The 16,568-nt window shown below is 37.1% G+C and overlaps 1 protein-coding gene across 1 annotated transcript in view; it reads left to right on the forward strand.

The window, feature by feature from the left end:
- The window catches only part of ESF1 (ESF1 nucleolar pre-rRNA processing protein homolog), a 30,510-nt gene extending 14,045 nt beyond the window's left edge, over positions 1-16,465 (forward strand). The window contains exons 9-14 of the mRNA XM_066546234.1: positions 1,709-1,870; positions 8,472-8,593; positions 9,795-9,885; positions 14,519-14,586; positions 15,260-15,406; positions 15,558-16,465. Of these exons, the coding sequence (XP_066402331.1) occupies positions 1,709-1,870; positions 8,472-8,593; positions 9,795-9,885; positions 14,519-14,586; positions 15,260-15,406; positions 15,558-15,857 (890 nt within the window). The 3' untranslated portion in view covers positions 15,858-16,465. The remainder of the gene's footprint in view (positions 1-1,708; positions 1,871-8,471; positions 8,594-9,794; positions 9,886-14,518; positions 14,587-15,259; positions 15,407-15,557) is intronic.
- The last annotated feature ends 103 nt before the right edge of the window (positions 16,466-16,568 follow it).

A 16,568-nucleotide genomic window follows, 5' to 3' on the forward strand; every position in this document is an offset into this window, starting at 1 on the left:
CCATTTGAACTTCCTTATTTTAAAATATTTTAGCACTTCTATTACTACTTTCTTTTGAAAACAATAAGAATGTGCCTGTATTTTGTACTCTAAATTTCATCAGTTTTTGCCTTTTTTCTCCTTCCCAGGTTGATTGTATTTCTCTTGCAGTGCAGCAGTTAATGCCCCAGAACTTTTTGGTTTGTGTGTTTTGTTCAAAAAGCCTTTGAACAAACTGTTGGCAGAAAGTATTGCTGCCTTCATATCCATCAGAAAGTGGTTCCTGATGTTGTGCAATACAGCTTGATACTTGAAAGCCACTGACAAGGTTATTTGAACTCTGAACAAACTTTGAGAGCAAACTCAGCTCACTTGCCTTTCTTGCAGCTGTTGTCAAATGTGCTTTATTTGCTTACAGAATTAAAAGCTCCTTCAGTTCTTCTGAGGGCAATGTTGAACATTTGTTTTAAAACTGTCAGTTTTGACAGAAGAAATACAAGTTCTGTCTAAATGAGAAAGAATGACAATATGCATTGCCACTTAAATTTCTCTTAGCAAAACAAGTGATAAATACAAACTGGTAGCCTCTTGCCTATCCAGGTTCTAGGGATCCTCTTTTAGCTTAAGGATTTTTTCAGTTCCCATGCAGTACAGCCTCTTCTTTCTCAGGGCACTAGGAATAAGAAACAACCAAATGTCTTCTTTTTCTACTTGTCTTCAAAACAGAGTTGCCTTTTGCTTTCTGGATGAGCAGATGCTTCCCTCTTAGATCTCAGCTTCTGATGAGGAATGTAGAAAAGCAGCTGCAGCTGACTTGTCCCCATGTGCCATGTGAAAGATGAGCCAGCAGGGAATGAGCCTGGCCTGGCTGAACAGAGCTTTGGCTGGAAAGAGGGGTTTATGAACTTTAGGAGAAGGGACAGGCAATTCAGGGGGATTACAAGGGTGTTGGAAGGTTGTGCAGGGAGAAAATAAGAAGAGTTACAGCCAAACTAGGACTTAAGCTGATTGCTGCTGTGGAAGACAAAAATTGTCTATATAAATACATTTGCAATAAGAGGAGAGCTAAGGAGGATCTCCATCCTTTACTGGATGTAGAGGGAAGCACTGTGACAAGGAATGAGTGAAAGACTGCAGTACTAATGCCTCCTTTGCCTCAGTCTTTAACAGTAATGCCAGTTCTCTGGGTACCTGAACTGGGAGCAGAAAGAAGCCCCCTTAATCCAAAGAGAAATGGTCAGTGATCTGCTACACCACATAGAGACACAAAAGTCTGTGGGGCCAGATGGGCTCCACCCAAGGGTACTGAGGGAGCTGGCAGATGCCATATGCTCTTAGCCACTTGCCATCATTTTTGAGCAATCCTGGACAATCAGGGAGGTTCCAGCTGACTGGAAGTTAGCAGAGGTAATGCCCCATCTACACAAAGGGCTGGTTTTGGAGATGTACATTCTACTCTGCTGGAAGGGACTCTAACAGTAATAATTCTAAAATCCAGTGAGTGATTTCCTTTGCAGGACAAATTGTCTTTTGTCTTTTCAGATACTATTTTATTTCATCTAAATAAGGGAATTCTTCAACTGGCTACTCTGTGGGGTAATAATAGATGAAAATATTTTATATTTTCTTCTGGAAATAATCTCTGTATCTTAGGTTTATTTCATAAAGATTAACTTCAGTTGCTCATTTTCATGAGGCTCTCTGTGACAACTTTGCTCTCTCCTCCTAGATGGTGATGTAGCTCATGAAATGGAAGATGACAAACCCAGGAAAAGCCAAAAAGATGATGAAGAGCAAATTGCCAAGTACAGAGAACTTTTGCAAAGCATCCAAGAAAAAGAGAAAAAACAGGAAGAAAAGGATATAGGAATGGAGATTAAATGGGTTCCAGGTAGGGTTTATTTTTTTTTTCTTTTCCTGCCTTGGCAGATATGCAGTTTGGTCTGCTGACAAGGATATAGTGTAAGGTGCTGAATTTATAGTAGGAGAAACAAACCCTTTTTTCGCCATAAATTGAAATCCATATTGTTTACAGAGAGGGAAATAGAAGAAATAACATGACTGGACTCAGTTCCTCAGCTGTAAGTTTCTTTTTATAGATCATTTTTTGCCAGGATTTTTTGTACGTGCTTTTTCAATTATCACTTTATAGATGTTTTTTAAGTAGAATTCATGTGTTTGCTATAGAGTCATAAAACATACTTACACTTTTAAAAATGAAAATCAGTATGATTTGGAAACATGGTGTATAATTAGAGGAGAGTGGTTTGGAAGTGTTGCTTGCATAATGCTAAAGATTTGGGGGAGCAAAGAGGAAGAAGTCTGACCTTCCAGTGAAACTGCTCTGGAGAAGGCAAGGTATGAGGAATGGCTGAGGAACAGTGACATCCAGATTGACACCTGGAAATCAGTGAAAGTTAACTTAGCCATGTAGCATCCCAGCATAACTCATCTGGAGAGCCATGCATGAGTGTCTAGTTCTCTTTTTGCTTTGTGACAAAAAGCCACTCAGACTGAATGCTTTCTGTGAGGTGCAGTGAGCCAGTTTAATAGCTCCCTACATCCACAGAGGGAAAGGTTTGCACTGTGGCATCAACTTGATCCTGGCCCAGAGCTCATTCTGACTGCCTGTACCAGCCCTGCCACTTGGTACATCTCTGAAAGCCTAATTTTGTTTGCTAAAGTAACAGAACTACTCTGGAAAAGAAAAAATCTGGATATTTTCCACTGAGTTAGCATGTCAAATAGGCAAATGTTCAGAGGGTTAAATGTGCAGCTGAAAGAGAAGGAAATGACATTCCCTTCTTGGGAGCAGCTATGGCACTGCAGCCTATGTCAGGACACAGCCCCGTTCTGTTACTGCATGGAGCAAGACCAGACACATGCCAGGATCCAGGCCCTTCACTGCTGATGGGTTAATCCCAGCTAGGAATGCATATCTAATGATATGATTTATACAAATATTGTTCTGAGTTGTAACTCAGGTAACTTCTGCTGAATAGAAGTTCTGCTTGGTTTGAAATATTCTCATTTCTGACGGTTCACTGAAACGGACATAACTGAACAGAACAATTTTATTCCTGTTTCTTCATCAGACCTGTATTCAAAAGGATACATGGGCATTAAAAATTGTGTGCTTTCAATCATGCTTTTATAATTTCAATAATTTCTGGCATGAATTCTGTCAAAACCTTTTTGGAAAAGCATGTATCATGCAGCCAGGACAAGAGCTCACTGAGACAGTGTTGTACTCCATCTGTCCACAGCATGTCAGTACTTGCATTCACAATGTTGCTCACTCAGTAGTTAATTCATCGTGTCACTGAGCATTCAAGGCCAAGGAGCTTTCATAGATAGGTAGCTTTATAAGACTTCTACAGAGATTTGTTGTTGCCACCTTTCAGAGTGAAGATGGAAACCACAGGGGAATCAGTTGCTGCTAAGAGTGTGTTTTGTATTTATATATGTTTGTATTTAGGTGTTGTTAAAGTAACTATTTTTTTGTGTTGGTTTTGGAAAACACGTTTGGAGGGGTTTTTGTTTATTATTCATTCTGTTTTTTGAAGAATTTTGAAAATTGTATGAAAGAAGTCCTGTAAATTTATAAAAGTTTGAGCAACTTAATGTGGTAACATATTCAGGAATCTAAAGTAAGCCATTCATTTTAGGAGATGGAAAATTGTTTTAAGGGAGACCAAAGGAAACTCTTTAGCCTCGCTTGCCCTGAGAGAGCATGAAGTTTTCCAAGAGGCTGTCCTTAAGACTTTACCTTGCATGTTATGAGTAAATTGCATTCACATTTAGTGGCAATGGGATATTAACTGTAGTAGAGATGGAATCCAGGTCTGTGTTGCATGGGCTCTTGTTTCTTTGCAATGGAACTTGACTTTAGAAAATTTGGTTTGTTACATCCTTACACCTAGTCCAATCCTTTCCCTACTGCAGCTTCTTGTAGGACTCCTAAGACTTTTGCTATGTCCTTATCTCTTTTGAGGGAGGGATGGTAAAAAAACCCAAACAACTAAACAAATCCCCCTATCTTGATGAATTTGACTGATTTTTGTCTAAATTTAGCTGGATGCCCATGCACAGGGTCAGGTTTGTTCATACAATTTTAGGTTCAATGTGCATGTGTGCACAATGAACCATACATGGCTAGTTTATAGTATTTGATGTTAATTTAGCAACTGTGATTTTACAGTATATGTTAACATTTCCTCATTTCTTACCCTGAAAAATGAGAGGTTTATTGAAGAGCAGAGGTTCTGGAAATCACAGAAGTGTTCACTTGCCTTTTTGGACACTGTTCCCCTCCACAAGGGCAGTAGTGCCACTTCTGCAATACAGTTTTGTCTAAAACACAAGTCATAAAAGTGAAAATGGGTGTCTTAAATTTGCTTTTGAGTCAAAAATTCAGCCATTACTTATTTCAGGCAGCATTTGATGAAGAGGTCCTGCACACCTGAAGGGGTTACTCTTTTATATATTTATTTTTGTATCGTGGAGCATAGGCTGTACATGCTGCACAGTAGTTTATAGCTCTGGCAATTTATACATGCTTGAAGCTGTGCTTCCTTATGGGAGGGAGGATAGTTAGTTATGGTTTTTTTTCTTGAACAAATGTGCTCTTTTAAATTTCAAAATCATTTCTGTTTAGTTGGAGCATTCTGGGCATTCACAAATAGTTTTTGTTGTATTCTCTGAAGACTCCTTAATTTTTTTCAGAACTAGATTATGTCTGTTGAAATATTTTTATTATCATGTTCTGCCTTAATGTGCTTGACTTATTGCAAAATCTTTTTCCTGTCCAAATGTTTAATACATGGAAGAATTACAACAGTTAAATCTAGGAAGTTTTTCAGTTGAAAGGCAGATATTTGAATTAATTTAAAATTTTGAGTTTTGGCAGAGTTATTTACACATGGTTATAGAAAGCATACTTTGTCAGTGATTCAGTTATTCTTGAATCATAATAGTTTTAAATAAACCACCGTGCCAGCAAAAATAAATTAGATGTAGTTCCAACTCTCTTTGGTCTGTTTCTTCTAGGCACAAAATCAGTGTTATATTCAAGCATCCATCTGTTTTCTTAATCATATCTGATTTAAGCAACAATTACTATGAATCCTTATCCAGCTCCCAAAGCTCCCCTTAGAAAGTGAAAAGAGAGAAGACCACAACTGCATTTTCTTGATGATATTCAGCCAAGTTTTTGGGGGCGTTTTTTGAACTTCAAAACTTTTCCTTTGGGAAGAACAAGATGTAAATATTTAGCTAGGCTTAGAGCAAAATTTCAAATTTGTTTTGGTCAGAAGTAGAATAGAAGGCTGTGGTGTCCTTAAAGTGCATAGTAAAGCCCAAGTGTACAGTTAGAGGTGATGTTGAGCACAGAAAGGCTCGTAGGAAATATTTATTTAGACTCCATAGGAAATATTTATTAGACTCCATCTGGGTCACTGCTGAGTGTGTCCCTTCCTGGAGAGGCCTCAGCTCCTGCAGCATGTGCTGAGCTGTGGGGGGGCTCACACCTGACAGCTGCTACCTGTGGTGGGTTCTCACAGGCAGTTTTACTGCTTAGGAAAATTTGGCTGACTTGAAATATTTTGTCTTTGGAGGTGACAAATTCTAATGTTATCAGAGTACTTCTATTTGCTGTTCCTTTCAGCTACCTGCAACAAGGTGTTTCATTCTTCTGGTGAGGCATTACACACAAGATTAACTTGCTTGTTTAGGTTTCCTGAGAACAGAAATGTACCTTTCTAGCCTCTAATAACAGGGACAGTTGCAGGCTGTTAAACTTCCATGAGTTTTCAGAATTGAGTGTTTGGAGAAGTAAAAATTCTGCCTGCACCCATCCCTTGCTGTCCCACCAGTGTGAACAGAAGTGTGTTTAGGTTTGCTGTAGTATTTACAACATGTTTAATCCTTTACCTGAAGTATGATTTTATTGCATGCTAATATAGATGACCTTTTTCCCCTCTTTCCTTGCCCTCTTTTGTGAAGATTAAATAAAACTATTGATTCATTAATTCTAAATAAAAAAAATTATGTCAATAAGGGTATATAAGTTAGACCTTTCTATGGCCAGCTAGTATTTCTACCTAAAGTAGACAATTCCTTTCACTTTCTGGAATCAAAATCCTTTTGACCACTTAAATACACTCTTATGCTCGGGAAGTGGTCTGGACAGTAGTTTCTAAGCCATTCTAATCTGTGGAGAAACTCTAATGCCTTTCATGAGACTGCCAAATACCACAAGAAAGGGTTGGATTTTCCTCCAAGTTCTTCAGTGCCAGATGGATCAAATGATTCAATTTTCCAGGCAAATAAATCAGAAATATTGTAACTTCCTTTCAGATTTTGGGTCTCTCTTTTGCTGGAGATGTGACATATATATTTTTTTTTAATTCTGTATTTACTATCTTCAAAGAGAATCTGCAAGGTTGTTACCTGACCAGTAATTTTTTCCATAAAAGTAGTACAAAGTATTCAAAGTTATAGTGGTTCAGTTTCAAGGAAGCTGATGACTCTGCTTTCATGGACTTTGAAGATAACCAAATATTTCTTCTTGTATGAGAGTTTCTTACTGGCATGTTTTTAGTCAATCTATGCAAAATCCTTCCTTTATCGTGGCTCTGATTTGTTTGCTGGTTAAGTACCCAATTTTTGTGGCTGTGACAGTTTGCCACTTACTGTTCATTCTGGCACCTTTCCAGAGTAGTAGAAGGATCCTTTATCTTGTTTTTGCTCCACTCTTTTCCTCCTATGATCCTATGGTTTAATATGATTTTAGATCTTGTCCACACTTCATATTTCAGACAAGTTGTAACCAGCTCCCCAGCTTTGGAATGATTTTTGGAGTGTCAATGAACTCAAAAACAGAGATTAGTGTTTGCAGTTTTTCAGAAAAAATGTTCTGCCTGCTCTTCTGGGGATGGCTAGAGCAGTCCATGAAAGCTGCCCTGTTTATTCCACCACAATCATTGTTTTCAGTGCCTCCATACTGAGGAGAGCTGGAAGGAATGATGAGGAATGGGGACTTGGCAACTGAGAAATCTGGGAGAAGGAATGGGATCTAGTCTAGGGCATCTGGAGAGGTCTGAGTATGATTTCTAAGCAATAAAACTGGGATGAGGGCTGGGAGAGTAGGATGTGGTTAGGTCAGGGCTGGACTGGTGTGGCAGAAGAGAATGCTGAAGGGAGACCACCAGAAGTAGGACTGGGGAAGACACAATAAATATCAGGCTTGGAGAGTGAAACAGAAACAGGATTCCTACAAAATCCCAAGAAAATTCAGTCATTTTGTGGGAGACAATGTTACCTGTAGGATATCTGATTTATTGCCAAAGTAAAAAACAAAGTTTTAGTGAATGAAACAAGCAATTGCAGGTAGGAGAAAAATACTTAATTGCCCAGGCTGTTACCTCCTACCAGGAAAGTCAATTCCATTTCTTTGAATGAATTGTGCTCCAGTGTATTGCATTAAAGTCACTTAATCTCCTTAGATCATGAATTTTTTTTTTTGCAAGTGCCCATCTTCTGAAGAGTGGGCTGAACATTTATGAGGTGCATCTGAAATCAGTTTTCATCCTCATAACATCCAAGTGCTCTGTGATGCAATGAATTTTAGAAAAGTATTCTTGATGCGTATGGAACTTTTTACCAAAACTAGAACATTGCTTTTAAATGAAGTGCATATTCTGAATTTAAGAATTCTACATGGGAATGCTTCAGATATTTAATGGATTTATTTTTAAGGTGATGTTCTTCCATCATTGAATACTCTAAATATGCATTCTTATAGAAAACTTCATTCTCTTCTGTTTACAAAAAGCTTAAAGGTTAGGACACACTTGTTTATGCAGATGAAAGTGTTGGGCATGGAAACAGTAGATGTCTGTGCTAAATTACAGAATTTAATATAAACCTAACTCACACATGCAAACTTAGCTGTCTGATCCTGTTAGGCCAGAATTGTTAAGAGCCACATGTGTTGCACTTCTATGGGGTTAACTTTTCTAAAATGAAAAATACAGTGTTCAGCAGAGATCCTACAGCATTGTCAGAGCATTGTCACAGAGGCAAAGCTTCAGCAATGTAACTAATTCAGAATTTTAACTAATGATGGTGTGGTGCATTAAACATAAGGGCTCTGTGTATGTCTGTTGGTTTTATTGTGCATCTGTAGACTGCACAACTGAATGTCTGGAGAGGAGACCTTTCTGAGGAACAGCAGGAGTGTTGGGGATCAGACACCACATAGCCAACACTTCTTCTGATTCTTGTACAGTTTTTACTGAAGGAATGTTTTATTTGGAAAAATACATCCTGTAAAGCAATCCTCTTTATAGACATGGGTTTTTAAGCAATATTTATGTTGTTTGCACAGACTTGTTGAATAAAAGCTAGATAGCTCTTTTGCAAAGGAGAAAACAGTTTATTAAAAAAAAATCAGGTTCATCACATTTTTTAAAATATGGCTTTTTTCCTAGGCCTCAAAGAAAGTGCTGAAGAAATGGTCAAAAACAGGTTGGAGGGAAAAGATAACCTGACTCCATGGCAAAAATATCTAGAGAAGAAGAAAGAAAAAAGAATGCTTAAGAAAAAGAGAAAGGTATTTTATATGTTTATATTGGCCATTTGAGGGGGAGTTGTTGTTTCTTTTCTTATTTGTTGTTAATGTTTGATTCAGATAAACAAAATAAATTGTCCAGCTGCCAGTGCTATTTTAAGGTTAGAATATTCAGTGGTCACTCATGTGGAAGTACTGGGAGTACTTCATCAAACCTACAGAGGAAAAGGATATTCATACTGCTGATCATACACATGCTTACACAAAACACCTTTTATCTACTTGTGCTGCTGTAAAGATAAATTAGTCATAATAATAATTGGCTTTAATTTGCATTTTTAATGCATTAGAAATGGTCTTTTTGCTCCTGTGTGCATATCAATTCAAAGTTGTTATGACAATGATAATTGTAGTTGTTATGACAATGATAATTTGGAAATTTTGGGGCTAAAATAATTAAGACTTGTTTCCCAAACCTATAATAGCAAAGAATTAATAGCTGCAAAGAGCTAGTCAAATTTCAAATTGCAGGAGAAAAAAAAAAGCATGTGGCATGCAGAATCTAGATTTTCTAAAGTCTTAAATTGCTTCCAGTGTAACTCACATTGCTGAATTACACTTCTAAGAGTAAACTCTACACCTTGAGTTACTCTGTCCATGTCCATTAATTTTAACTGACACTTGATGAGTAAGTTCTTTAAGTTGATAAGTGCTCAAAATGGAGCAAGCAGCACTGTTCAGTAGCAGAACAACTTTCTCTAGCTTAACATGCTTGTCCAGTTTGATAAATTAAGTCAAGGAGCAAGGTGGATGACACACAACTACCAGTAAGAAAATTTGTTCTTTTAAATCTGAACTCCAGCTTTTTGAAGTCTGCAGTGCAAAATGAACTTTCTTACTCAAATCTGTCCCCAAGCATAGCTTTTGTGAAACATAAAGTAAGGACATAACACTGCTGATCCTGTAATTTTGTTGAAATGGTTGTCTGATATATCACAGTTTGGGGATATGCCTAATAAAATGTGTGAAAGAGGGTTGAAATTGTCAATTTCTATCAATTGTCAATGACTATCAATTTTTACTGTGCTCTGGTTTTTTGATGATCCATGTACAGTATTTCATTTTTCATCTTCATAGCTACTAGCAGAATATCTCATTCCAGCAAAACTTAAATAGTTGATTGATTGAAATAGTGTTGAAATAATCAAATGTTGATTGAAATAATGTTTGTGCTTTGTTGCAGGCTGCTGCTGAGAGAGAAGAGAGTGAAGATGAAGTTCCACCTGATGTTGATCTCAATGACCCCTACTTTGCTGAAGAATTTGAGAAAACAGGTCAGTCAAGACAAGCAACTTCTAGAGTAAATCTGCCCTTTTGTTAAATACTGAGTTTCCAAAACAAAGGCTGGGCTGAACACAGAGATAGAATGTTCAGAATTAAATGAAGTAGGTGTTATTTGCCTAAAATTGCTATTCCTGTAAAATTATGAGTATTGCAATACATGGAATGGTAAGGACTATTCCATTGGCTTTCACCAGAAACCATGAGTTATCCAGTTTCTAGGGATGGCTGTTAAAAACAAGCTGCTCCCCCAAGTATTCTAGAGAAAAGAGCTCCATTGCTTTTGAAGTCTTTTTATTTAGGAAGAGCCATATATATATATATATACACACATGGGTCCCTTTGAAGCTTGGGTCAGTTGCAAAAATGTCAAATGTTTTTGCATCATAAACAAAGTTGTCTTTGAGAAGAAATCACTTTTTTCTTAGTCTGATACACATTTTTACTGGAGTACTCTTGGCTGCTTAGAAACCCCAATAGTGAAATGTAATATTTTAGAAAATAACTTGCCCAGGTTAGATTTTTAGGATGCCATTTTACAAGCTTTTTATTCTGATGTTTAAATTAGCTTTTGCCATAGTAACAGCAAATTTATTTTGAGTGATTTTGCTGAGGAAAATCAATAAAGGTAATTTTCTGATGTTCCATACTTTTGGGAGCCAGATCCTAAGGGTGGCTCATATTACTGTATAGTAAAAGAAGAAAAATTACATAAAAACAAACAAAAAGAAGGTAGCAACTGATTTACTCATATTGCCAGTCTGTTGTTTGGTTGGGGTTTTTTTGAGCATAGTAGTGCCGATCCAAGTTCCATTTAAAAAGGGTAAATTACTTTTAATTTTGTACTTTCCACCACAGGCTTCTGTCCTGAATATTAAAATCTATCTTAGAATAAAATAAATAACTAACCCCCCAAATCTGGATGCTTTTGTACTTAATAATCTGAAATGCAGAACAGTAGAGTGAGTCCTGTCCATGTTTTAGAAAAAAGCACCACAGTCCAAAGTGTCATGCAGTGCTGTTTTCTGCCGTGCTTTTGGGGTGCCTTGTGTATAGGCTGAAGGAATTAATTGTAAAGATAACCATTCCTTCCACCAAATTGTTTAATTGTTCTTTAATACCAAGATTACCTAGGTACTCTCATATGATGTGTGATGTTCTCTCTGAAGTCTCTGAAGAAATGTTTTCTTCTGCATTATGTGAGAAGTTGCGTCCTAAAGGGGCTCAGCGGAGAATGAGCTTATCTGCACATTTTTAAACCTTGTCCATGACATGGAGAATAGACTTTAATGTTTGTGGAGTCTTTGAGGATAGTTAAATACACATAAAAGTTAAGAAAGCGAAGCTTTTGTCTTCAAGATTGCTGATAATTACTGAGATACAGGAGAAAACCAGGACGTGGTTAGCCCTGGGGAAGTTCTAAAGGGACAATACAGTGGCTGGCTGTGAGCCAGTTTACATTTTAATGGAAATTACACAGCACAACTTTGGCATTCACCAAGTTTACCCAGAACAGCCTCTGTCTCAGAGTTGGGGTTGCTTTTAAGCACAACTTATCCAGTGAGGGAAAATGGGTTACAGTCATCTTTGAACTTGGCTGTAATTCTGCCAACTTTGTATTTAGGGTACAGGCAACTTAAATGACCATCATTTTTCACAAGCCTTCCACAATTCCCCTGGAAGATTGAAATTTCACCCTTAAATTGACTGTCAGATTATTTTAGATTATGCTGAAAAAGCATATGACAGGGTTTATTTGCAGACTTGTGTGGACCAGTGCAGAAGCTGAGGATGCAGTAGTGCTGGATTCATTTGTTGGCTGTAACATGCATGGGTCTTGTGTAGCTTGGTTTCTGTCAAAAGCTGAGGCAATTGAAGGGAAGCAAGAGTGTAAGGAGATGCTAGACCAAGGGCCTAAAAACTCTGAGTGCTGTGCAAGGAAAAGTGGAATTTATGGGAAGTCCACTGAAGCATATGTTCCTCAGGTATGTCTTTGTTCCTCATAAGCAGGAAATGATTCTTACATTGTGGGTGCTTCACCTTGGGAGAGGCAAGGTAGAACAAATTCTCTGTGCCTGCTGTGCCCAAAAGCTCTCTGTATGGGGTTCATGGTAGTACTTGCTTTGCACAGTTTTCATGTGACTTTTTAATAGTACCACAGACTAAAATGTCAGATGCTGCAGATACATGAGCCTTGATGATCCGTTCTAGAAGCTTGACTCTAGTTTCATATTGTCAAGGAAAAAAAAAAAAGGTCACTTTTCATTTTACACTGATGCCCATACTGTTTCAAAAAGCCTTGTAAGACTTGGGTTTGGCTTGGCCAGTTTCACTGTAACTGCATCAGCTTCTGTGGGGTCTTAGAAAAGGGAGGCAAAATGATTCTTGTAGCTTAAACTGTTGAAAAATTAATGGCTAAATAGTGTAATTGCTTATTAACATGAGAGCAAGGCCCTGCTTTTGGGGATCACTGAACAGTTTCAGAACACATTCGACCATTAAACATAGTTTCTGTTGAACCTTTGAGGAATTCTCCACACATTATTGTAACTCCTATTAGTTCCAAACCATTAGATGCCTTCTTGTGATCTAATTTATGATGTATGTAGGAACTGATGGCTCTTTAAAGCTGGAAGGGAGCAGTATGAGTGCAAGGACTTAAGAGCTTAACAACAAAATCAGAGTATAGCTGTAGAACCTGTACTTGAAAGATAAAGTAAATGAAAAGATTAATTTACCATGTGTCTTTGCAAGGCTTCTGAGACTGACTCAAGTTTCTGAATAAGGCAGAGGTCTTGTGAGAGGAGTTTTTGATTTGGGGTCAGTTTCTGTGTCTGAAGTCCCAAAGGTATGATTAGCTTTTACTGCCAGCTGCAAAGTTGTTGATGTGCAAAGTTAATGTTGCAAACAAAATTCTTGAGCTGAGAAAGAGTCAAATGGCAGCTTGAGTGGGAATTACAGCAGAAACTGGACACTTCTTACACTGCCTGGTGGCAGCTACCAATTTAGTTCTGTGTCACACTGATGTAGGTGGGACAAATCTGATTAAAAGATGGCAGTGGGATTAAGTGCTAGGAAAAATCTGAGGGATTGCAATCAGTTTGCCATAAGTGTGCAACAAGTGTGTGTGGTGGGGCTACAGAATGTATGTGGGAAGAGGAGGGACTGTAGCAGGAGTATGGTAATAATACAGAAAATGATGCATTTGTGAATTTTCAAGCAGAACCATTTTCAGTATGATATAGATTTTTCAGTCCCAAGGGTGATTTTAGGTCCCAAGCTGGTTTTACTAGCTGCATAGTGAAAGTAAGAAATAAAGGGTTTGCTAATTTATTTATTTTCATGGAGAAGAGCTCAGTTTGATACCAACTCCTTGTTCAGCCCCATCTGCAGCCACAGAATGCTCTGAAGGCATAAGGATCACTTCTGTGATACCCCATAGAGTGAAAGAGGAGGGAAGGTGACTTGAGTGACTTTCCTTTGGGAAATGTGTACAAAGAAAAGAAATTTATTGATCTAACTTCTTATATAATTGTCTCCAATTTTATCTCTGTGCTCCTTTTCTGAAAGTTGGAAAGATTCTATGGTTGTTGGAGGCCTACAGAAGACATTTACTTCTCCCTTCTACACAGTGACTTAAATAGTGTAGTTTAGGTAACAATGTGATATCTGAATCTTGATATCCCTGCACATTTTCTGGAACTACTAAATCAATAGTTTAGTTTTTCAGCTGATGACATTGTGCATCAGGATAGTTTATTTTTTCATGGTGGTAGTTTGTTTCTTCTGGAAATCCATTTCCAGTTTGGAATCCCTGTAGAAATAGTCAAGGGAATAGTCAAGGCAGAAAAAAGCCTTTCTCAAGAAATGCATCCTCTTCCAGAGTATCCTTAGTGATATAACTTGACATGTGTCTGGCATGTCTGTGTTTCTAGTCTGAGTACAAACCTGTCCTAACAAAATGAACCCAAATATCTTCCCTAAGAGTACCCCCAGTGGACTGCAGAAAATTGCCTGGGAATGTCATTCCAAGCTCAAAGGGTCAGAGTGTGTGGTTCAGGTCAGGAAACCTTCTGCTTTTCCTGCTTTTTTTTGATCAAGATCTACAGGCATTCCGAAGAGAATAATTTGATATTGTAGGATTGATAAACAAGTCTGTTTTCATTAGAAGTGAGGTTTGGCTAATGTCTTATGCTGTTACTGTTCATTATGTCTGTCATTAGCAGCACTGTGTATCTGAATGCTAAGGGAGCAGGGGAGCGAGCTTCCTCAGAACAATATTCAGTCTGAGCAGAGTCAATCATATTTTAATTTCCACTAGAAAATGCCCTGGGAGTGGTGTGATGTCATGGGTTTGCCTGCACTATTGTGATACTTCTCTCTACAGTAAAACCATGGTTTTACTGTATGGAATGTTGCTGCCTCCTTAAACTGAACAACTATTCAGTGCATTTTTATTGCTTTAAGTCTTCTTGGTTTTTCTTAACTTTGCAGCCTTTTTCCACATCTGACATTCAAATACTGAGTGCAAGAAAATGAGATTTACTTAGAAGTTCTAGCTATAGGTAAATGATGCCCTCATGCATAAGCTCGGATAAATCAGTTCATGCCCTGTATTTGCATTAGGTTTAAAGAAGAAGGCAGAATCAGTAGAAAGTACCTCAGAAGATGAAGATGAAGTTGAAAAACAGAAGGTAAAGTGATGTAAAATGTTGCATTGCATGAATTCTGCAAGTATTTGGTGTGTTTGTGAGTGGAACTGCAGAATTTCATAGGATGGCAGTAAAATAAAACTATACTATTTTAATAGTGAGAGCTTTTGGAACAAAAGCTTCCAAGAAGTTTGTGTGTTGGGCAGTGCCAAGTTTTTATTTTTTTAACATCAGTATTGTATGAACTGTTTGTGAGTTCAAACCTTGTCCTGTCTATTTTTGTTCTTGAAGATTGAGTTATTTGCTATTTTGTATTTTCTTTTTATCCTTTCTCAGCACAAGTTAACTAAAGGAATTACTTAAATCCAGATATGTTGATTTTTATTTTGCTATATGAATACCAGCATTAAATTGTATCCATTAGTTATTTCTAAGTACTGGTGTACAATTTTCAGATGAGATTATTAATGTGTTTGAAAATTGAATATGCATATTTGCATTCATTTTATATCTAATAAGAAGGAAATCAATTTGTATTAATACTACACCTCAAAATGATAAAAGAATGTTTTTATGGGTGAAATAATACTGCTCTGATGACCCTATTTCAACTTATTTAAATACATGTAGACTCATACAGGCTTTATTAATGACATGCTGAATTTTTTCATAGAAAAGTTTCATTGTATACGTGGACTTTTTTATTTTGTAACAGGCTGAAATGGCCCTACTGATGATGGATGATGAGGAAGACACCAGAAAACATTTTAATTATAAAAAGATTGTAGAACAACAAAATCTGAGCAAGAAGAAAAAGAAACTTCTTATGAAAAGGAAAGAATTACTAGAAGATGACTTCCAGGTAATTGTGTACTTCTTGACTTTGTGACTGGAGCAGTTCCAGCAATCTCATGAGCTGTGACTTCTGAAGCAGTTCATGTTTTATTAGGCTTAAAAGCTTTGCTGTCGTGGGAAAAGATCACCTAAAATAAATGCTTCTTTACTTCATTCAGGTTAATGTTGCTGATACAAGATTCCAAGCCATGTTTACTTCTCCCCTGTTTAATTTGGATCCTTCAGATCCAAATTTCAAAAAGACAAAAGCAGTAGAAAAGATCCTGGAAGAGAAAGCTCGCCGAAGAGAAGAAAAGGAGCAAGATCTGAAGGAGGCAAACAAGGGCCTGGAGAAGAAGATGGCAAAGAAAGGAGAGGTTGCCAAGAAAGCCATAGATCCTGCCCTGTCAATGCTAATCAAGTCTGTCAAACATAAAACTGAAGAGTTTCAGGCACGGAAAAAGCAGAAATTCAAATAACTGAACTCTGATTTTACTCAGCCTTTACTTTAGTCCAAGCCCTGCTAACTGGAGACATCTGTTCAAGTTACTGTGACCTGCTCTAATTCCTGTCCACCCAAAATGTCCTGAAAATTCATTAACTATGTTGGTGAATTGTGAAGTGTTCAGAGTAATAATCACTCTTTTCTTATGCCACAACAAATACTGTTTTGCACATATGTAAGGAAATGATGGTTTTGGGGTGGTTTGGTTTGTATCATGTCATCCCTTAAAAATAATAGAAGCGCTGAAGATGGCTAAAAACATCATAATTATGGGTTTATCTATATATAATAAAAACTATTCTGCAGAGGTTTATTGCTGAAACTAAGTGGTTTTAAAGTTTTTAATCCCACAGAAGTCTGTAAAACATACCTGTCCTGATAAAGAAGGTAATTATATAACTACAAATGGAAGAAATTTTGAATACAAGTTTTTTGTAGTTTTTTAAAATATTGCATAAATGCTTTATTAATTTCTTCTTTAAATACTTGAAGGTCATAGAACTAATTCATGGAAATATTGCCATTTAGAAGTATTGCATTAGCATCTTTTTGAAATAAATATTTTAAATTGGCCCAAAAGAATTTTGTGTACTAGCTGTGTTTTTTTCTTTCACACCTAAATGAAATTAGATCAAAATAAACTTTTTCTTATTGTTATTACATTTCCATGAATATAATACTTATA

Source organism: Molothrus aeneus, chromosome 3 (assembly GCF_037042795.1).
Source record: "Molothrus aeneus isolate 106 chromosome 3, BPBGC_Maene_1.0, whole genome shotgun sequence".
NCBI classification, from domain to species: Eukaryota; Metazoa; Chordata; class Aves; order Passeriformes; family Icteridae; genus Molothrus; species Molothrus aeneus.